The 23,865-nt window shown below is 42.2% G+C and overlaps 1 protein-coding gene across 1 annotated transcript; it reads right to left on the reverse strand.

Moving 5' to 3' along the window:
• Positions 1–20,614: 20,614 nt before the first annotated feature.
• LOC147637104 (uncharacterized) lies at positions 20,615–23,543 on the reverse strand. The gene is made up of 2 exons (XM_086800717.1): positions 23,361–23,543; positions 20,615–22,300 (listed from the first exon to the last, which is right to left on the reverse strand). Exon 2 carries the CDS (start codon positions 22,163–22,165, stop codon positions 21,428–21,430), a length of 738 nt encoding a protein of 245 aa, XP_086656843.1. The 5' UTR covers positions 22,166–22,300; positions 23,361–23,543; the 3' UTR covers positions 20,615–21,427.
• Between the last annotated feature and the right edge of the window lie 322 nt (positions 23,544–23,865).

Genomic DNA, 23,865 nt, shown 5'->3' on the forward strand with positions numbered 1-23,865 from the left:
AGAAAAATATTACAGAGTTTGGGCAAGGTTTACAGGACTGTTTCAGCAGGTTTCAAAGTGCAGAAAAATTATTTCATCAACAATTCGACTAGCCCAAGACTCTCGAATCACGCGGAATCGTTCGGGATTTGTTTGAGGCGACGAGAATTCAATTCAGCCATTGAACAACGTCTTGTTCAGCTTCAACCAAGATCGAATTGCGGGAGAAAAATAAGATAAGTACTCATTTATTTTTGCTTTATTTATTTACATCAAATAAAGTAAAATTTTATTTATCTACATCATTTGCACAAGCACTATGGCAGATTTGCCTATCTCGCCATCAATTCAAGAGCAACTCCTTTCTTTACACCATCAAATTGTAGAAGAAAGAGAGAAGCGTATTGAATTGGAGAGACAGCTCTCAAATCGTAGACGCAAGCATGACTCTTCGCTATCTTTTGATGACGAAGATGACACTATTCAAAGGGCTGTAAATGCTACATTGCAAGCACAAAGGTCACAAAAAGAATCCAAGATTAGTCGGAAAGCTTTCACATTTCAAAATTATGATGGAAAGAAGGATGCTAGAGTCATTTTAGCTTGGCTTAGTCAACTAGATGACTATTTTTCTGGAGAAAAATTTTCAGAGAAAGATAAGATTAAATGTGCAGTCAATCATATGGTAGACAGTGCAGCTTTATGGTGGAGTGTAGTTAAGCAAGGTCGTGATAAGCCAGATTCTTGGAAAAGATTTCAACGGCTCGTTAAAAAGCACTTTTTACCCTCACAATTCAAGTCCAAAGTTAGGCACCAATGGGACACTTTGCATCAATTGGAAAAGGAAACTATGTCACAGTATGTAGAAAAGTTCTGGAATACTTTATTACAGGTGCAGGTTGTGGATAGAGTTAGTGAGAAGGATCAAAAAAGGAAGTTCATATCGGGCCTTAGATCTACCATTAGGGCCGATGTGAATATGTTTCGACCTCATTCACTATCTTCTGCAATATCCTTGGCAACTAATTCAGAACGTAAAAATGGTTTTCCTAAAGAGATTAAAGCACATGAGGGAACTTCTTCTAAACCATTTACTAAATCTTTTTATGCTTCAAAGAAGATGTATAAACCAGGTTATGACAAAGGCAAGGACGAGGCTAAAGGCAACATGAATACCAATAAGAAAGTCAATGGTGGCAAACCGAAGACATCTCCTATCAAATGTTTCAAGTGCCACAAAGAAGGTCACATCGCACCGAATTGTCCGGAGCGTACCAAGAATTCAACCCCAGCAGCAGCTCGAGTCAACATGATTGAAGAAGACGACAATGAAGAAGAATCATTCGAGCAAAAGGGTAATTCCGATCCAGATTACTCAGAACAAGAAGGTAAACCTCATGTTCATTCTTTGCTTAAAATAAAAGGAACGATAAATGGACATGAAGTTCTTATTTTGCATGATGATGGTAGTACACATGATTTTATTTCTGAAAAGGTACTTAGAGCATTAAATCTTCATTCTTCACCTACGCACTATAAAGTCAAAGCAGCATTTACTGGAACAAAGTACAATTGCATGCAAGTAGTGAAAGATTTGGATTTATGCATCAAACCTTTAACAGAAAAGAGGGATTTCTTAGTTGCACCTTTACAAGGGGTAGATATAATTTTGGGTATGCCTTGGAGACACAAATTCAATCCTATTATAGACTATGACACTCATAGTATTTCTCTAAGGAAGGACAATGAAGATATTATCCTCCAGTGTCAAGTCAAAGGAGAAATGAGTCCTTTGTTGAGTCACACTCAAGCAAAGAGAGCTCTAAGAAAAAGAGACAAGACTTATATGGTATGGGTTAACCAGCTTGATGCTAAGTTGGACACATCCAAAAGACCAAAGTTTGATTCATTTGACTGTTTCATGGAAGATCTGCCTCCAGGATTACCTAAGTCTAGGCCTGAGGATCATAGCATTGATTTATTGCCTGGAAATTCCCCGCCTTGTAAAGCTCCCTATAGAGTCAACAATGTAGAGCAAAGAGAAATCCAAAGCCAAATAGAAGACTTGCTAGAGAGAGGCCTTATTCGACCTAGTAGTTCACCTTTTGGAGCTCCAGTACTTCTTGTTAAGAAGAAGAACGGAACTTACCGAATGTGTGTAGACTATCGTACATTGAATAAGATTACTGTCAAGAACAGATATCCTATTCCTAGGGTAGATGATCTTCTTGATAAGCTTAGAGGATCAAAGGTCTTTAGCAAGATTGACCTAAAGTCTGGGTATCATCAAGTCCGTATGACTCAATCTGACATTTTCAAGACAGCTTTTAGAACCCAAACTGGTCATTATGAGTTTTTGGTTATGCCATTTGGTTTGACCAATGCTCCAGCTACTTTCAGCCGTATGATGAATCGTATATTCCTTAAGTTTCAAAGTTTTGTTATAGTGTTCTTTGATGACATTCTTGTTTTTAGCAAGGATCGACAAGAGCATGAACAACACTTGGAACAAGTGTTCAATCTTTTGAGAGAAAATGAATTGTATGTCAATCCTGAAAAGAGTTCTTTCTTTCAAAAGGAGATTGAATACTTAGGACATACAGTATCGGCCGAAGGAATTCGTGTAGATCCTAAGAAAATTGAATGTATTGCTTCTTGGCCTACGCCTAGAAACATACATGATCTTAGATCTTTTCTTGGCTTATGTAGTTATTATAGGAAGTTCGTCAAGAATTTTGCTTGTATTGCCAATCCTTTGACTGAACTCCTTAAGAAAGCTACAAATTTCAATTGGACTGATAAGCAAGATAAATCTTTTGCAACACTCAAGAATGCTTTAACACAAGCACCAGTTCTTACACTACCTGATTTTCAAAGACCATTCTTTATAGTAGTGATGACTGATGCTAGTGGCAAAGGATTTGGAGCTGTTCTTATGCAAGACAACCATCCTATTGCATATCAAAGTAGAAAGCTTAAGCCTGCAGAGCAAAATTATAGCACTTATGATAAGGAATTAGCAGCAGTAGTGCATGCCTTGAAAATCTGGAAGCATTACCTAATGGGCTCTAAATTTCTTATCAAGACAGACCAACAGAGCATTAGGCATTTGCTTACGCAACCTCTTATTTCAGATAGACATATCAAATGGGCAGCTTTCATTCAAAGTTTCCAACCTATGATTCAATATCAACCTGGAAAAGAAAATGTTGTTGCCGATGCTTTGAGTCGAAGACCAAATATCAACAACATTTCTATAATTGAAAGCGAACCATTTGTCCTCATGAAAGAAACTTACGAAGTTGATCCAGATTTTTCTCAAATATGGATTAAATTGCGTGAAAACAATTGGACACCTCAAGGAAGTTATTCTCATAATGATGGCTATCTTTTCTTTGAGAAGAGATTGTGTGTTACTCAACCTTACAGACAGCTTGTCTTGGAAGAGATGCACCAACCACCATTTGTGGGACATAGAGGAGTTTCCGCCGCAACACTTCAAGCAGTTTCTCGAGAATTTTATTGGCCCCATTTGAAGAATGATGTAGCTAAGTTTGTAGCTGAATGTAACATTTGCCAAACAATCAAAAGCTACAAAGGCAAAGCTTTAGGATTGCTTATGCCTCTACCTATTCCTGATAGACCATGGGAACAAGTGTCTATGGATTTCATTATTGGCTTCCCTACTACTTCCAGTCACCATGATATGATTTGGACAATAGTAGACAGATTTACTAAGCAAGCCTATTTCATTCCATGCAAAAAGACACTAACTTCTCTCAGCAAGCCGCGAACATATTTGTTAAGCAAATTTTTGTTCATCATGGTCTACCCAAGGTGATAGTTTCTGATAGAGATTCTAAATTTTGTAGTCACTTTTGGGTTGCTCTTTTCTCAAACTTGGGCACTAAGTTAGATTTTTCTACGGCTTTCCATCCGGAATCGAATGGACAAACCGAAGTTACAAATAGCACTATCTTAGATATGCTTAGAGCCTATGTTTCCCAGCAACCTAGTGCATGGGATAAGTACATACACCTACTCCAATTTGCTTATAATAATACTCCTCATACTGCTACTGGTCGAGCACCATTTGAGATCATCTATGGAAGAGCATTGCCTATTCCGGCTACTAGACTCTCTCATAAGATTGAAGCAGCCGACCAATATGTTAGAGACTTTGATCACATTCTATCTGAAGTGCGTGATTGTATTCAAAGAGCTCAAGAGAAGTATACATCTCAAGCAAATAGGAAGCGCAAAGATTTTTCATTTCAAGAAGGTGATTATGTACTTTTGAGAATTAAAAAGCGTCGATTAAAGAGTGTGGAAAAATTCCCTGCAGTGAAGCTAGCGCCTAGATATTATGGGCCATTTAAAATCCTTCAAAAGATTAATGATGTGGCCTATAGACTAGAGCTTCCATCTAATTGGAATATCCACAATTCTTTTCATATCCATCTCTTGAAACCTTTTCGAGGAACACTTCCTACTCACCCAACATATGAGGAACCACCTTTTATTGAAGGAGAGGAAGAAGTATTAGTTCCTAACAACAACAAGGACAGGTAATCAATACTTTAAGTATCTTTTGACTTTTAAGAATCATCCACAAGAAGATGCTAAATGGATGCCTGAGAAATTTTTCCGAGTTTACCCTGAGATTCTTCATTCTTTTCAAACCCAGCAAATCCGCAATTGAGGACAATTGCAAACTCAAGCAAGAGGGATGTCATGAGAATATATTTTAAGTCCTCTAGAAAAATATTATTTATCCCCTCTTGAGTAATTTGGGGACGCCTAGATTACTCTTGCATCATGCCGGCTAGGTTAATATCGTGGGTGACACCACTATAAATATTAATACGTGCGGTATATGACGTATGTTTGAGGCCACCTATGATTATTTCAGTTAGGTTTGTATGGCAGGGTGATTCCTGGGGTACTTACGCCTGGTAGTCATGAGTTGGTGATCAATGATTTGTGCCTGTTTAATATTTGTGGGATTAATTTAATAATTAATTGGGCTTATATTTTCAGGTGATGAAGACTATGGGAATTGAAGAGTTTACTTTGGAAGAAATGTCTTGGATCATCACATTTCATTTTTGGCAAGCATAGTAGCTTGTAATCTTATTAAATGATTTTTCCATTTTGAACATTAGGAAAGATACATTTATTTTTGTGGAATTTATTAAAGCCTATGGCTTTACCCTAGTCCCAATTCGACACTCTATTTTTGTTAAAGAAGAGTGCCGTGCTCTCTAAAAAGCACATCTTGTATTTTGGGGGCTATGGCCTAATTTTGGTGAAAAGAAAAGCTAATAAAGAAATACTCTTGTGTGGGGAGAGGCCACGCACAAGAGGGGGGAAGATTGCACCCAATATGGTCTTTTTGGAGCTAAGTATTTTTGTTTAAGTGTTTAATTTTTCAATTGCTTTGATTTAGTTGAAGCTAACAAGCAATGGTTTTTATGATTAAATTAATTCTCTATCTTTCCACAATCAATTCCTAGAATAAGATTCCGGTTGCATTCTCATGGATCTGGGGGCCTTGCAGTGGGCATACATTATGACTGCATCAAGGATTTAAAAGACTTTCACATAGATAGCAACAACCAATGGATAGTAGTTCACATGAATAGCTTCTTCTTGGTAGGAGTGTATGCCCACGGTCCACAGACACAGAGGACCAGAACCTGGAACTCCCTGCTAAGGCTAAGAGCACCTTTGCTGATTATGGGGGACTTTAACATGGTGGAAACCCTCAAAGACAAATTCAAATCCAAAGGTCAATCCCTTTTTGGTTCAGAGAAACAAGCATGGGAAAAGGTAAAACACAAGTTCAATCTGCAAGATCTGGGTCAAGAAGGAAGCTTCTCATGGCAAAATTACTCTACAGGAGATCTATCCAGAAAAGCCAGGCTAGATAGAGCACACGCAAGTGGTGAAATCTACTCTAAATACAATAGGTGTGAATGTGCTGTAGACAATACCACATGCATCTCAGATCACTACCCCATTATCACTACAATTGACAATCAAGACTTCAGACACAAATCAAGCTGGTTTCACACAGATCCTGCTCTATTTAAACTGCCCATAGTTCAAGAAGAAGTCAAACACATTTGGGAATCCTTCTTCAGCAACAACAATCTCTCCCCGGCCAAAGCCTGGAGTTTGGCAGTCAAGTCTACCCAAAACCTTCTCAGGCAGGTCAGAAAGGAGGTTTGAGCTCATAGATCCAGCAGACTCAAAAAACTCCAAGAGCAGCTGTTGCAAGAACAAGAGGCCTCAACAAACCCAACTAATACCATCCAGATCAGAGCCAAAATCAAAAGAGAAGAAGAAATAGCTCTTCAACATACTAAGCTTTTTACCAGGGAATGGTGGTCAGGGAAAGCAGACAGGCCATGTCCGAAAATGTTTAAAATGCTCAAGGTCAAACAAAGGCAAGAGCATATCCCCTTGCTTAAAAACAAGGAGGGAATTCAGGCTTTGAACCAAGCTGAGAACAAAAAGCTACTCACTCTGATTATTACCGCAGCATTTTCCAGGAAGTAGGTCCCCCCTCCTCAACTAAGGAAGCCGCAATGGATGCAATCAAATCAGTCCTAGAATAGTCCCAGCCAACATAGCCGCTACTCTGGAGCAGGATATATCTCACGAAGAAATCAAAGAGGTCATCTTCTCCCTCAAACCCAATAAGAGTCCAGGTGAGGACGGACTGCCTGCTGCTGCTGAATTTTTCCAAACCTTTTGCGATGTGCTAACAGGCCCCATTTTTAAAGTATGGCATGAATCACTGAAATATGGAGCACTGCCATCACAAATCAATGAAGGCCTTATCAAGTTGATCCATAAAAAAGGCCCCAAGGAGATCATGGGTAACTGGAGGCCCCTCACAATGCTCAACAGTGTCTACAAAATCATTGCCAAAGCTTTAGCCCTCAGACTGAATAAACACATGAAACAATGGATAACAAAGGAACAAAAAGGGTTCATCAAAGGCAGGTACATCTTGGACTCCATTATCGCCCTATGGGAAGGTTTTGATTATGCAGAAAAAACCAGCCAGGACTTCCTGTTTATCAAGATTGACTTTGAGAAAGCCTATGATAGAATTCAGTGGGACTACATCCTCCAATCCCTCAGAGACATGGGTTTGGGACCCCAGTTCTCCCATATGGTAAAAACCCTATTTGGAAATGCCAAAGCTAAAATCATCCTCAATGGAGAGCTGTCAGACCCCTTCCCTCTTGAAAAGAGCATCAGACAAGGATGCCCGCTAGCTCCCTTGCTCTATGCCAAAGCTAAAATCATCCTCAATGGAGAGCTGTCAGACCCCTTCCCTCTTGAAAAGAGCATCAGACAAGGATGCCCGCTAGCTCCCCTGCTCTATGCTATAGCTGCAGACGGTCTTAATTGGCTAATAAAGGACAAGATCAGCAAAGGAGAACTAGTTGGAATCAAACTACCCAACGGAGAACAAATGTGCACCCAGATGTTTGCTGACGACACTAACAGTCTTATAGCAAACGAAGAAGAGAACATCAAGGTACTTTGGAGTTGTCTACAAACTTACTGTTACACCTCAGGATCCAAAATCAATCACAGCAAAACAGGAATCAAAACCCTCATAGATCCCCCTCCCTCTTGGCTCATTGACACAAGCTGTCACACAGCATTCAGGATGGTGAGATCTTAAGGCTACTCGGTATCCCCATGGGCTTCAAGGTGACACTAAGACAAAGATGGCAATGGGTAATGGAGAAAATAGAAAGCAAGCTACTGAGATGGAAAAGGAAGCAACTATCATTAGCAGGAAGAATTATGGTACTTAACCACTTCATCATCCCTTCTACTATATATTTCCTCAGCTGGAGACCCCCGGATGCTGACCTCAATGATCTCATCAAGCTCTACAGAAACTACCTTTGGGGAGGTGACCCATGGAACAGGAGCAGACCTAAAGTAAAATGGGACACCTGCACGGGGCCCAAAACCAATGGGAGGACTGGGGATTAAAGACATTCGCCTGTATGCCGACAGAATGGCCGCTAAATGGATCATCAGAGCTATGGAGAATCCACTGAAGACTGGGCACAGCTACTGGTCAAGGACACCCCAAGGTTCACAATCACTGGCCACTATAAATGGATCAATCTTCCCATCACCACCTTAGTAGCCTCCAAGCACCCCATAACCCCTAAAGGGAGCCAACTAGTTACTTCCATCTGGAAGGCCTGGTTCAGAATTAAAAACTCTCTATCCTTCAACCTAAGGACAACAAATCAGAAGGTATATTAGCCTCCGCTGGTGGTCTATTCTCCCTCATACCCTCCTTGAGCCAGAAGAAGAGAAAATAGCGCTCAAGCTGCACAAAAAAGGCCTAGCAACCTGGGCAGGTATTTTCAACCCTCACCACAGTTCTTGGCTCACAAGAGCAGAGCTGGTAGCCAAATTCGACTGCAGAACCCCTGAGCTAGATCTAATCCAAAGCAGAGTAATCCAATGGAACCCTCAGGAAATCTGGAAAATCAGCAGACCCCCTGTTACCATATTATAGTAGTGATGTGTGTGAACACACTTAGGACCGCCGGGGCACTTTTTCCCTCACTAGGAGGTTTTTTCCCCCGTGCATTGTATATACGCCCATTATCTTCTAGGGCTAGTTATCTTTCATTTTTGGCACTCATAATACACTACTGTGTTGTGCTCAAGCTTCCTCATCTTCTTGAAGTTGTGTGTGCATTCCTGCAACCCTAATTCCAACAATTGGTATCAGAGCAGGCTTCCTCCTCCCGGGCAGCATCACCGGCACCTGCCGCTTCATCTCCTCCGATTGCGACGAGGTTTCACGAGCGTCTGCAGGTTAGTACATGCCGTGGGAGAGCCCGTAGGGCTTGGTCATTTCAGAATTTTGATCTGAGGTCATTTCGCCCTCCGTTTTTGCATTCCAAGTACTGCGCAGGCAAAATCGTCCTACTGTGCAGATTTTCTGTCAAGATTGAAATCTGCAGGACAGGTGCCCATTCGTCTGTTTTGGGCTGTGCTACATAGCACAGGTCGATTTTATACAGGTTTACCTCTTACAGACAGCATTTACATCTAGTAGTACAGTCATTGGCCATGGCTGACAACAATGATGTATTCCGCATGTTGGCTGCTGAGGATAAGTTGGATGGCACCAACTATCCATTGTGGGCATATATGATGCGACATGTATTGGTAGCAAAGGGGTTATGGAACATTGTGCAGGGTATTGATGCACGTCCTATTGTGGCTGGGAATGCTGCAAACACATCAGAAACAGGTACTGTTGATGATGGTGCAGGCACAAGTGCTGTAGCAGCTGTTCGAGAACCACCACTTTCAGCAGAGCAGATTCGTTGGGATGGTAGAGATGCGCAGGCTCATGCCTTGATTGCGCTGTCTGTCAAACGTACCATTATCCCACATATTCGCTCCTGCAGGACTTCTAAGGATGCTTGGGATGTACTTGCCACATTGTATCAGGCAAGAAATGAGGCTCGTGTTGCTTATCTCCGAAAACAGTTGGAGAGTGAGCATATGAACGAAGGTGATTCTATGGATAGCTTTTTGACAAAGATCAAGGATTTCAAAGAGCAGCTCATTTCTGCAGATGAAATCCTGTCAGACAGTTCACTTGTGCAGACTGTTTTGAATGGTCTACCAGATTCTTATCAGGGTTTTGCTTCCACTCTTCGCTTGATGATGAAAGGCAATCCCAATGCCTTATCATTTGAGGAGTTAGTTTCTGTTTTGCTGCAAGAAGACCAGTCAAGGCAAAACAGGAATATTATGCGTGTCGCAGATCAAGCTTTCGTTGCTAGTCAGAGAAGCGGGAAAGGTAAAGCTGGCTTTTCTTCTAGTAAGCAGAAATCTGCAAATGCTGCGCAACCAAAGAAGGAAGACAAAGATGAGAAGAAGGGTGACAAACAGAAGACATTTTGCAAGTACTGTAAGGGAAATGATCATGTCATCAAAGCGTGTCCTAAGCTGGCTGCGAAAGAGGCTAAGAAGAAAGAGGCTGGTATGGCTGTTGCAGATGCCTCTCCTTCTAACAATGAATCTGCTAATGTTGTGCTAGATACAGAATGGGCATTCAATGCGCAGTGCAGTTATGACCCATCTTTGCATGACACATGTATGTCTGCAGTAGATTCAGATGTATGGTACTTTGACAGTGGTGCCACTAAGCATATCACCTCGCAGCGCAGTTTATTCACTTTCCTTGAGTCTGCTCCCACAGGGAATACTGTCACTTGTGCCAATAACTCCTCTTATCCCGTTAAAGGAGTTGGACAGATTGTGCTGAATGTTGCAAATGGCAACACCTTTACACTTTTTGATGCATTGTATGTGCCAGGGATCAAAAAGAATCTGCTGTCAGTCTCCGCATTTGCCAAAACAGGTTTGGTTGTAAAATTTGTGGATGACAGATGTACTGTTCATGATCTCTCTTGTGGTGACATCATTGTAGCATCTGGTTCACTATGTCGAGGGCTGTATAAGCTCAATATGGATGGCAAATGTGTAGAGGATTCAGCATGTGCTATTATGGATACGCAGGCTATTTCAGATGCAAAACTGTGGCATGCACGTTTTGGTCATCTGAATTTTGCAAGTTTGCTGCGCCTGCAGAAATCTGAAATGGTGTCTTCTTTGCCTAAGCTTGAGGCACCTGTCAAGCATGTTTGTGAGGGCTGCATATTGGGTAAAATGCAGCGTGCTTCCTTTCCCAAAGATGGATCAGTGAGAGCTGAACGCAGATTGCAGCTTGTTCACAGTGATGTTTGTGGTCCCATGCAAACTCCATCATTTGGAAACTACCTTTACTTCGTGACTTTCATTGATGATTTTACCAGGCATGCATGGGTATATCCTTTGAAGGCAAAGTCCGAAGTGTTTTTGTGCTTCAAACAGTTTATGGTTATGGCTGAAAATGTGTCAGAAAGTAAGATGGGCACCCTCCGTTCAGATCGAGGGGGGGAGTATATGTCTTCAGAATTTAATGCATTTCTGGCTGAGCGTGGGATAAAACACCAATGTACAGTGCCGTATACACCACAGCAAAATGGTGTGGCTGAGAGAAAAAACAGGTCTCTCATGGAAATGGCAAGATGTATGGTTAAGAGTCAAAGTCTACCACATGGTTTTTGGCTTGAGGCTGTCATGTGTGCCACTTATGTACTAAACAGGTGTCCCACCAAAGCATTACAGGTTGTCACTCCATATGAGGCTTGGCATGGCCGCAAGCCATCTGTTGGCCATTTACGTGTTTTTGGTTGCCTGGCATATGCATTAGTGCCTGTGCAACATCGCAGAAAATTGGATGACAAAGCTGTCAAATGTATTTTTGTTGGATATAGTGCTGAGAGCAAAGGCTATCGTTTGTATCATCCACAGACAAAGCGCATTTTGGTTAGCCGTGATGTTGTATTTGTGGAAGATGCAGTTCAGCCCTTGGTTTCATGTACTAAGGAGACAGATATCAGCTCACGTGATGTCTATGATACATTGTTGCCTCTTTTCAGTGGTGCACAGTCAAGTGCAATACCTCATGAGGCAGTTTTTCAGCCTATGCAGGTTTTAAATGATGGCACAGATCAGCCTATATCTGATGCAGATGTGCATGATGCACTTGAGGATGAGAGACAAGAGATTGAGGGCTCTAGGAATATGCCTAGATGGCTGGTGCAGACTTTGCGTGACAGCAAGTTGGATGCCCCTTTGTCTAGTCGCACTCGTTCTGGCTCTCATGGTGCCTCTTATGCGTCAGATTGTTATGCATTGGCCGTTTCTAGTATGTGCGATGAAAGTGAGCCTGTTTCATTTGATGAGGCACAAAGTTCAGAAAATTGGATGGCTGCTATGCAAGCAGAATACGATGCTATTATGAAGAATGGTACATGGTCTTTATGTGACTTGCCCCCTGGCAAGAAGGCCATTGGCACTAAGTGGGTATACAAATTGAAGCGTAAGCCTGATGGCACAGTGGATCGCCATAAGGCTAGGCTTGTTGCAAAAGGTTATGCTCAAGACAAGGGCATTGATTTTGATGAGACTTTTGCTCCCACATGTCGTATGACCACTGTTCGTAGCATCTGTGCATTAGCAGCTCATAATGGTTGGAATGTACATCAGCTGGACATAAAGACTGCGTTCTTAAATGGAGATTTGCATGAGGAGGTGTATGTATCGCAGCCTCGTGGTTTTGTTCAAAGAGGGCAGGAAAACAAAGTGTGCAGGTTAAAAAAGGCTTTATATGGTTTAAAGCAAGCTCCACGAGCTTGGTATGAAAAAATACATGCATATTTAACTGCACATGGGTTTCAGAATAGTCCAACAGAAAGCACTTTGTATGCTAAACGTGTGGATGGTGTACATCTAATCATTGCTCTCTATGTCGATGACATGCTGCTCACAGGACCAAATGAGAGTCATATTGCTGATTTTAAGGCTGATTTGAATGCCTCTTTTGAGATGTCAGATTTGGGGCATTTGCATCATTATTTGGGGATACAATTTAAGCAGTGTGATGGAGGTATTGCTTTGTGTCAGACAAAGTATATTGAAACATTGTTGCGGAGATTTGGCCTTGAAGACTGCAAGCCTATTGCTACTCCAATGGAGACAGGTTTGAAGTTGAGTCTTCATGATGCTGGAGATCACTTTGATGTCACACTCTATCAGACAGCTGTTGGTTGCCTCATTTATGTATGCATTACGAGGCCAGACATTCAGTTTGCAGTCTCACAGGTGAGCAGATTTATGCATAGCCCAGGCATTAAGCATTGGCAGGCAGTGAAGCGTATCTTTCGCTATTTGAGTGGTACTCGGCATCTTGGGTTGTTTTATCCCAAGGGGGGATCATTGCCGCCAGATTTACATGCTTTTTCAGATTCTGACTGGGCTGGTTGTTATGACACACGCGTGTCCACGAGTGGTTTTTGCTTCATGCTTGGAAGCTCATGCATATCATGGTTGAGCAAGAAGCAGCCTACTGTGGCCACTTCTAGTTGTGAAGCTGAGTACAGGGCAGCTTTCACAGCTACGGTTGAGTGTGTGTGGCTCAGACGCCTTATGGCTGATTTGGGTGTTGGGCAGCCATCTGCCACCACCATCTTCACTGACAGTCAGAGCGCATTGGCAGTTGCGCGGAACCCAGTGTTCCATGCTCGTACGAAGCACATTGAGGTGCACTACCATTATGTCAGGGAGAGACTCTCTGCAGGAGAGATCAGTTTGGCTTATGTGCCAACACAGGATAACCTTGCAGACCTTTTCACAAAGGCTCTGCCTCGTGAGAAGTTCGAAGCTTTTCGCAAAGCTTTGGGCTTACTCCCTTTTGTGGATTCGTCCACATAGCTAGACACTTCCCTATACATGAGTGCTAGCTCTTGTTCACCGCATCACTCCAGGGGGGATTTGTTACCATATTATAGTAGTGATGTGTGTGAACACACTTAGGACCGCCGGGGCACTTTTTCCCTCACTAGGAGGTTTTTTCCCCCGTGCATTGTATATACGCCCATTATCTTCTAGGGCTAGTTATCTTTCATTTTTGGCACTCATAATACACTACTGTGTTGTGCTCAAGCTTCCTCATCTTCTTGAAGTTGTGTGTGCATTCCTGCAACCCTAATTCCAACACCCCCTACCTTCAATATCCTAGCTTTCCACTGGTTAAAGAACAAACCCCTTCTCCCCATACCTAATCTTGAAAAATCCCCCCCAATCCACGTCACTCTTAACCGCAGATGGAATATCACCTGGGACAGGAAACAATGGTACAACAGTCTCAAGGAGCTGTGGAGCTCACACATTGAACCAAAGAAATCATGCCTTGCCTGGCTGGTAGCATACAGAGCATTGTGGACACAGAGCAATGTTGCAAAGCTTAACATCGCCTCAGATCAATGTGCTATATGTGGATTACCTGAGGACGATCTACACATCTTCTTCCACTGCAAGCACATCTCAAATACTTTTAAAGAGCTACATGCAGCTATTCTTAGCTGGGGTAAAGATGTAAATTGGAAGAACACAATGTTAGGAGAAAATATAGGATGCTCAACAACTCTTTGGAATGTAATAAGATGTGAGTATCTCTGGCATGCCTGGCTACAGAGGATTGCAGTTACTTTTGACAACCCCGAAATCATGGGCCCTCCTCTCTCGGTATGTCTAATTACAACATGCATCAGGTATTGGACCAAACAAACACAAATTCTATTCAGTCAGGAGAAGAGGCCTACTGATTAAGTTCCAAAAGAGAGCCTCAGATTACACCAGGGAAAAACTGGAAAAAACCAGAGATAAAATTATCCTAATCCTTTCTAAGGATAGAGCATTAATAGAAGCAATATGTAGACTTCAGTAAGCAAACCCATCTCAACGCCCTACAGGTGAAGAAGAGGATCAACATGCATACAGTTACCAGAGCCTATCCAGAGAAGCAGAAAAAGCAGCTAAGGCAAAGTGACCTGGCGTGCTCCTTAGTCCCAGAGTTGCTCCTATCGACAGTCCGCCAATGACTCGTGGGAGATTCCTGCAAGGAAGACAGATCAGATCAGTTCTGACCATGAAAACCATGGCCTGAAGAATAACCATCGACTTCGGTCCTATCCAAAATCGAGAGCAAATACACCATAACAAGAAGATGCCGCTACCCACGAAATCTTCTGTACCTTCTACAAGACAGGAGGATAAGCATTAGAACAGAGAATCTCTGATCAAGGTCAACCTTCTCCTTAGTGGAGAGGAGGCTATACCTCCACCAACTAAGTGGACGTGTAGCCTTCACCTTAGTGGAGAGGAGGCTACACCTCCACCAACTGAGTGGAGAGGAGGCTACATCTCCACCAAAACTGAGTGGAGATGAACCTTCACCTTAGTGGAGAGGAGGCTACACCTCCACCACACTGAGTGGGGTTGCATACAAGAAGAAGGTTCATCTCAGCTAGACGGCGCTGAGGAGTAGGACAGCGGCACGATTTGATCCAAGGGTTTAAGTGGATGGGTAGATTAGGGAGCTCGACCTATACACGATAAGCTGAGGATTTGGGGCCATCTGGACTGAAGTCCTTTGTCCACCTCATGAAGCAGAATGGGAGATGCCTAAACATCCATTGTCCTGAGCTAATGACCTTCATTGCCATGCTTGGATCTTTGAATAAAAAGAGGTAATATCCTTTGGCCTGAGCTTGAGTAAGGGTTACCTCTATTCCAAGGGGGGACCAGCTTTCCCTTATCCACGCTCTCATTGCTTCCTTAGATGGTCTCGGCCCAAAGAGTAGGCCAACCAGACATCTTTCGATATAGTCTTCTACTTTGTTTCTGACCTGTTCTATTGGAAGACTTACGTGTATTGTGTTGGTAGAGTTATTACCTGGGGTGGTGATGTTGGATCCCTCTTTCTGAGGGGCTACTTCTGATGCTGACTGATCTTTTGTTGACAACAGGGAGGCCTCTTTGTATTGATCCTTGTTCTTCATGTTTAGAAGTTGTTCTTTGGCTTCTTTTAATTCCTACACCAGCCTGGAGTTTTCGTCCATTACTGCGTCTATGATTGAGTCTCCACTCCAGGGCTTTTCAGGAATGGGGTTCCAAGGGTTTGGGTGGCAGGCGAGATGAGAGGTTGAGGGAGAAGCTACAGTGAAGTGACTGCTGAGCATTTGGTTTACTTTTGCAGGTGATGCTGAAGAAGTTTGAGGTCTAATAAGGGACGGGCTCCTCCGCTCAGTGCCCATGCACTTGGGAGGGCATCCGCCCCGCGGAAAAGGAAAGCCTACGCTGCAGTTTAAAGAAAGGCGGGAAGCTGGGGAAGACGAAGCGCAGAGAATCCAGAGAAACTGGCTATGGCCTGTACTCCTCTAATTTTGAGCACAAAAGATTGGAAATCAATAAATACATGCATGAGGGAGGTGCTCACTCATGCATGGGGGAAAATTGCACCCAATCTTGTGTGGTGCCATGCTTTTCTCTTTTGTTCTCTCTATTTTTGCAAAGATTCCATCATCTTGTTCAATTGAAGTGTTTAGGCTATGGTGAGAGCTTGCAATAGTGGTATGAGAGCCAGGAATTGATTGGTGGAATTGATTGGTGCAGCAGTCAACATCAAAGAAGGTCTCCATCACTCATGGCCATGGCTTCTTCCTCAAGCATGGGCATCAAGTTTGGGTAAAGAGAAGGGCTTCAATCTATTATCCGTTGTGTAAAAGAAGGCTCTCTTTGGTCCTCACAGTCAATACCTTCTTCCTCTCCCCAAAACCGCTCACTTTTTGGCCCAAAACTGCCCAAAAAGGCCTCAAATAGTGTGGGAACAAGCTTTTCTCCGCAAAACCACCATCAAAGTGGTTTTCAACACACACAGTGGTTTCATGGAAAGCTTCATCATCTTCAACACTTGTGGGCTCTATCACCTTTGTGGGCATGAGTAAGCTCCCAAACCACCCTTCAATGCTCCCATAGCTCTTCCTCAAGCAAGACGCCATCTCTTCTCTTCTTCACGAATCTGATTTTCGTTTTTTCTTCTTCTTCCATAGCTTAAAGTGGTTTACTACTTAGCATTTTAATTACCTAAGCTTTAGTACGCACCCAAAGCACACAACCTCTCCAAAATTGTCAATTTTGGGCCTTTTTGGGCACTTGTGCATCAAGCAACCCCGGCATACTTCTCAAGTTTGAATTTGCTTCAAAATTTTCTGCTCGAGAGCTGCCATAGCCAGGGTTCACGCGGGAGCTCATTTATCAAGTCTCGGGTAAAGAAGGCTTTTCCTCGGGTGCCCAAATTGAGCTAAAGGACAGTTGATCTTACCAAATTTGAGCATTTCCGATCCAAATCCACCCTCAAATTTTGTAAATTCTGAAGTTAAAGTGACTGAAATTCAGATTTTATTCCGCTTCGATCGTGTGCTTTGTTAAAGGGCAACTATGGACGGAATTGGTAACACAAGCAATCCCGACATCATGCTAGGCGGGTAGGCAAGGTTTAATGTTGGTTGTGTTTTTGGTGAGCAGATAATCAGTGGCCAGAGTAGTGGCCAGAGTAGTGGCCAGAGTATTTAGTACCACGCCTTCGGATTTTGTCATGCGTCGAGGGTGCGCGGATAAATTCTTAGTTGTGGGCTTTGACCAATTTTGTGTAGACTATGGTCATGCCGTTCAATTATTTTAGAAGACATTTATCAATTATTTTTGAAGACATATGTTGGTTACAAGAAAGTGTGGTTGAGATAAGTGCTAGCCCAAAGTGGATTGTAAGCCCAAAGTGGATTGTACTCCTCTAATTTTGAGCACAAAAGATTGAAAATCAATAAATACATGCATGAGGGAGGTGCTCACTCATGCATGGGGGAAAATTGCACCCAATCTTGTGTCGTGCGCATGCTTTTCTCTTTTGTTCTCTCTATTTTTGCAAAGATTCCATCATCTTGTTCAATTGAAGTGTTTAGGCTATGGTGAGAGCTTTCAATATGTCATGAGCCAGCGCGAGGAGGGCACCACCATCAGAAGCACTAGAGTTTGTAGGGGAGGAACCAAGTTGCCGATCTCCAATTCTTTGAAGGTCCATGAGTAGTCTTTTGTGTTGTTGTTTAACATTTTTACTTTTACTTTATTTTATGCACTCCTTTTCTAATAAGATAATTTCAAAACTTTACCCGTGAGACTGCATGAATGGTTGACATCAATCCCTCTTCAATTGTTCATGAATAACCTAGAAAAAAAAAACATACATAATGGTGGCTCATGTACAAGAGACTCAACACAGAGCCATGTGAGAGCATATGCACCTTTTCAAGAGGAGCAAGGTAGTTTGTTGTGCAGCTTGACCATTGTAGCTTTAGTGATTCAATGGCAAAGTTGCAGACTTTGATTGAAACCATCAAAGTAGGTGCCATCCTGAGGGTAGCCATAATGAGAATTTGCTTCCAGATTCAGAACATTTCTCGTATCCAACAAGATCTGTCTTCAAATGTACACCCGGAGTCTCAATTTTCACACACACACACACACACATACTTGAAAGATGAGATCTCTCTCTCTCTCTTTCTATCTCTTATATGCTCCTTTTTGTCAAAGCCTTATTAACTATGCGACTTTTATGTTCAAAAAAAATAGATCAATATAAATGTGGAGGACCAAGAACTTCACCTTGGCCTCCCTGAGGCATACACCCCTCCAACTATTTCCTTTCCTCTTCAATTCTATTGATAGTCTTATACAAAATGCACCATTTTTTAAATCAATACCACATTTTTGCATTTCCCTAAGTTCAAAGTTGTTGTATAGAATGCACATTAGTGCAATATTAATTTCACCATTATCGAGATGTAGTTATTATGTTTTCCTTTAGTTTGTGAAAAGGGCTTTAGAGAGTTATATTAGAAAGAATATTAACACTTAAGGGAAACGAGAACTTAAGGGAAACGAGAAATACAAAACAGATAGAGAGATACTATTTTTCCTTACACACCAGTCAATATGATTACAATCCAGAGTCACCGTAAATTCCTTTACACAATCACTCCCACCTAGTACGGAGGAGGCCTGGATTTCACCTTAGCCTCTAGCTCATAAGGGAGGTTGCCTTCCAGCATTGTAAAAACTTCACCACAATAAAAAACCACCACAAGGTGTGCATTCAACTACAAAATGCACATAATGCACACTGTATTACCTAATCAGGTGGGCATCATTTTGCAGCCTTCACATTTTCTCCTTCACAAAGGGCATCTTTGCAGGGAGGAGTTCAGACAATGTTGAAACGCATCCAGGTTCCAAAATATAAAAGATTCACGTCATTATTTCCAGGGCCATATTGTGTCTCAAAACGGAATATCCACAGATGCGGAAAAGATTAGCGTAATTATTGATCTTCCCAGACCAATAAATGCAAAAGGAGTGGAGATCTTCATGGGGCATTGCGGATACTATCGTAGATTTATCTACATGTACGCCAAAGTTACCAGACCAATGTACGCGCTTCTTGTTGTGTTTGAATGGACAAATGCTTGTGAACAGGCGTATGACAAGCTTAAACTAGTTTTGATTTCAGCACCTATGTTAAAAGCACCAGTTTGGAATAAAGTTTTCCATGTGCATATAGGTGCCTCGGCTTTTGTCATAGGCTGTATTTTAGCTCAGTCCCATGAGCAGAATATGGATTTCCCAATCTCTTGAGCTAGTCTGCAATTAAATAGTGCTGAAAAGAACTACACAACTACTGAGCGAAAAGGTTTGGAAATGGTTTACGTCGTAAAGAAGTTTCGACATTATTTACTTGCAAACCATTTCACCTTTTTTACAGATCATCACTTTTTACTTTACTTGGTCAACAAACCATGTGCCACTGGCTGGATTGTTAGATGGTTTGTAATTCTTCTAGTGTTTGATTTCTCGATAGCTGCTAAGCCGAGACGAACACACTTGAGAGCAGACCATCTATCAAGAATTACTTCGGACGAAAAACTAATGGGCGTAGAGGACGAGCTACCGGATGCCATTCTTTTTATGATTGAGACAACTCCTCGATGGGTAGAGCCAATCATTCAGGTTCTAACCATGGGTTTGGTAAGGCAAGACGGCATCACCACTGATGATATAATGGAATTAGAAAGATGTAAGGCATATGTGTTGATCTCTGGAGGATGTATAAGAAAGATTCGGATCAGGTATTGCGCATATGCATCAATCCTGATGAATATGAGATGATCATGCATAATGCCCACGTGAGCATAGGGGGTTTACACCTATCTAGTCAGCAGAGTGCTAAAAGGGTTATGAGAGAAGGATTTTGGTGGCCTACCATCTACTACTGTGCAGACGAATTTGTAAGGCATTGCACTCAGTGCCAAGCGCAAAAACATGTACCATATGCTACACTTTATTCTTTCTCTCCTATACCTCATTGGAGTTCATACATAGTGAAATTTCTCAAGGTGGGTCACACGAAATGAGGTTAACTGCCGCACTGAAAGAAGGCTATTGAAGTAGAAGCTGCAAACTATACCATGATAGGTGAGCAGCTGTACAAACGCGGCAGAGACAATAACCTTCGTCTCTGCATAAATGAGGGTAAGTATTTGGACGTCCTGCACCAAGCACACTCAGGAGTGGCAGGGGGACACTTCTCTGGAGAGACCACGGCCAAAAAGATACTATGGTCAGGCCTATGGTGGCCCACTCTTTTCAGTGACTCATTGAAATTTGTGAAACGCTGTGATGTCTGCCAGAGAACCAAGCCCCCGATTGCTAGTGATAGCATGCCACTTAGACCCATCATGGCTGCCCGAGCCTTTGCTAAATGGGGCATCGACTTTATAGGTCCTATTAAGCCACCGACACTACGCACACATGTAGAATACATCATAGTTGCTACAGATTATCTCACAAAATGAGTTGAAGCCAAAGCCACTATACGTAATGATGCTAGAACCACAACAAAGTTTCTCTATGAGAACGTCTTCATACGTTTTGGGCTACCTATTGAGATTGTGAGCGATCAGGGAGTTCATTTAATTAACGAGGTCATTGAGTTCTTATTGGAAGAATTCATGATCGTGCATAAGAGATCGGCTCTCTATCACCCACAGGCCAACGGACAAGCGGAAAGTTCAAACAAGACTCTGTGTACGGCTCTGACCAAGATTGCCGTCTGGTACAACTCCTTCGTGCATTTAATAAGGTAGAAGTCCTCTTTAGCCTCGGCTGCTTTGACTGCAAAGTTATCCCCAATGGACAACATTCCACATAACATTTCAAGGCTTCCTTCAAACAATGGCAGGTTAGAAACTTGGCTCATCAGCACAAAATTTGAATATCCGTCATCCTCATCATCCTCTTCATCGTCCTTTCCTGTATTTAGAGACTTCGCCAGTGGTTTGATGGAAATATATTTCCATTCGTCTATGTGTTGTCTATTTTTGCATCTTCTCCATAGCCCACTCATACATGGATCACAGAAGCATGAAAGTGTTCGAAAGCACACAGCGCACTGGTTGTCCTTTGAATACCCATCAGCACAATGAAATGAGCGGGAGCCCACAATGCGCTCACAGTCCCATTGGAGATCGCGTTGCACATCATCCGCGCCAATAAGCCAGAAGACTCTCTATGTATTACACTTGTGAGACTGATCTCTTGGTTGGAACGTTGCGTTCAAAAAGGACACCACATCAGCCGCACACTTCATAGGCCAGCCATCTGGTTTCAATTGCTCATGTGTCAAGGTTCTCTTGATGACTGCCCCAGCCCCTTCATGCTCTCCTTTTCCATGCCCGGATGCTGAGAAGTTATGCATCATGTGCAAGCCTATCATCTGATAGTACCTGGCCACAAAATAGTAAGGTCTACGTGCTTTGAATTGTGAGGCATTACCATCTGACCACACCCAATGGTGCTGCAAACAATGTCCTTGCTATTTCAGCCACTTGTCATGAAGCATGAAACAATGCTGTACAAACAATGTATCATGCTGCCTGTCATCGGATATGTAAAAGTGTAGTGTCTTCTGAACACCACCTGCTGCATTTCTTACATAAGTGATGTGCACAAGTATTGTGGCTTGGGTAGACCACCAATGCATTGACTGAATCTCATTCTGAATTTTAAAAGAATAATTCTCTTCAAAGTCAATAACTGATACAACGACATTGCTAGGAAACTTGAGCAAACAATCCTTGAATTGTTGGGCTTGCCAGCGAAAGACAAAGTTGCGCTTGATGAAGCTTGTGAGGTGGGCTGAAAACAAGCTAATAAAAGCAGCACTCTTCATTCGTTGCACAATCAAGTCCTTTCTCTTCTTCTCACTCCTACCTGCATCAGCCTGTCCTGTTCCAACATCCATGAAGACCTTCACAGAGACCTCCCTGCTATCCTCTGCTATCTCATCGGGACAAAATGTCAACTTCCGTACACCACATTGGGAACAGTCCCCCATCAAGCATTTCTTGGCATGATATTCACTATTAGGAGGCTTTGGGCACATGATGGATTCCCACATACTAGTGATGTGCTGACATACTGCCTGGTTTGCAAAACACTCTCCTATATCATTACTTCTACAGCATATGGAGCAAGTGCAAAGGTGACCTTTCCCATGATGCCCAAACTTGTTTTGCCGCATTTGGTTAAAAGCCTCTTTGAAATAGAGCATCTGCACATGGGATACACAGCTGTAGGTATACCGCTCTTTCAATTTCCAAACAAAGTACGGCTTTAATGCCTCAAAGCATCTAAGAGACACGACCACTGTAGGGTGAGTTCTCTTGAATCTTTGGTATAGCTCTACCTATAGAAACCAAAACAATAAAGGTTAGAAAATTCCAACTTCATGCAGATGGTAAAATGCCACTAATGTGCAGTAGTACCAAAATTGGTTGTAAACAGTACCAAAAAATGTATGTAGAACAAAAATTGGTAGTAAACAGTACCAAAGATTGTACTGTTGAATCAAAATTGGTTGAAAATAGTACCAAAGACTGTACTATAGAACCAAACTTGGTGTAAACAGTACCAAAGATAGTACTATAGAACCAAAATTGGATGTAAACAGTACCAAAGATAGTACTGTAGAACCAAAATTGGATGTAAACAGTACCAAACATTGTACTGTAGAACCAAAATTGGTTGTAAACAGTACCAAAGATAGTACTGTAGAACCAAAATTGGATGTAAACACTACCAAAAATAGTACTGTAGAACCAAAATTGGATGTAAACAGTACCAAAGATTGTACTGTAGAACCAAAATTGGTTGTACCAAAGATTGTAATGTAGAACCAAGATAATGTACTTTGCAAATGCTTTGATGATAAACAAGAATGTTTTGATACTATACAGGGAGTAGTTTTGGTACTGCACAAAGACTTTGGTACTACAAAAGTAGGCTTTGGTAAAATAGAGTGAGGCTTTGGTACTACAGATTGAGGCTTTGGTGCCTCTAGGGATAGAAAAGGTATTATACAGAGGCTTTGGTATTGTACAGATAGGCCTTGGAATTAGTAGTATGCAGTAGACTACCAAATTTGGTACTGCACAGGGGCTTTGGTTCTTTACATGATAGCTTTGGAAGTACATAGGAGTGCATTGGTACTGTATATAACCTTTGTAAGGTACTTTATACCACCATTGCCATATAGCAAACTACCAAATTTGGTACTGCACAGGGGCCTTGGTTCTATAAAGGATAACTTTGGAACTACCCAGGAATGCATTGGTGCTGTATACAACCTTTGTAAGGTACTGTATACCACCACTGCCATATAGAAGACCACCAAATTTGGTACTGTCTTGACCAAATCAGCCTTAAGGATTACCAAATAAATTACAATTGCTAAGAGTTGTTGGTACGTGAGAGTCATCGAGTAGATGCACAGGATGTTTGACAACACTTTTCCTTCCAATTCTCTTCTTACATATGTCCTTCTTGTTAGGTGAAACTCTGGTTTCTGATGTCCAAAAGGCATACACCAAATCTCTTGTGTCCTTAGTGATAATGGTTCCTCTTGGCAATTGTCTCTCACAAGCACTCAATGGCAACACTTCATCCTCATCTTTATTCGCGTTTCTGTGCAGCCCAATAATCACGAAGAAAAGCTTGATTAGTGACACGTCTCAATGGAATTGCCAATGGGATGGCTTTGTATCTGCTCATCCATGCGCGATTCCTCCTCATCCAGCTCGTCAAAAGAGAGTAGCTGTGAGTGACCCAAGCGGTTACCTCTTGCAGTATTGTCCATTGGCAAGGAGCAAGAGAGAGAGAGAGAGAGAGAGAGAGAGAGAGAGAGAGAAATGCAGCAGTGGTCAATTCACTCAAACAGGGCAGAAGCAGGGCTTAGTGAACATTGTCATGTGC

This window comes from Cibotium barometz, chromosome 7 (assembly GCF_041138505.1).
Source record: "Cibotium barometz isolate CiBa-2024 chromosome 7, ASM4113850v1, whole genome shotgun sequence".
Lineage (NCBI taxonomy): Eukaryota > Viridiplantae > Streptophyta > Polypodiopsida > Cyatheales > Cibotiaceae > Cibotium > Cibotium barometz.

Excerpts from the sequence above, each read along its gene's own strand:
- LOC147637104 (XM_086800717.1), bottom strand. The coding sequence starts at position 22,165 with ATGCTCTATTTCAAAGAGGCTTTTAACCAAATGCGGCAAAACAAGTTT.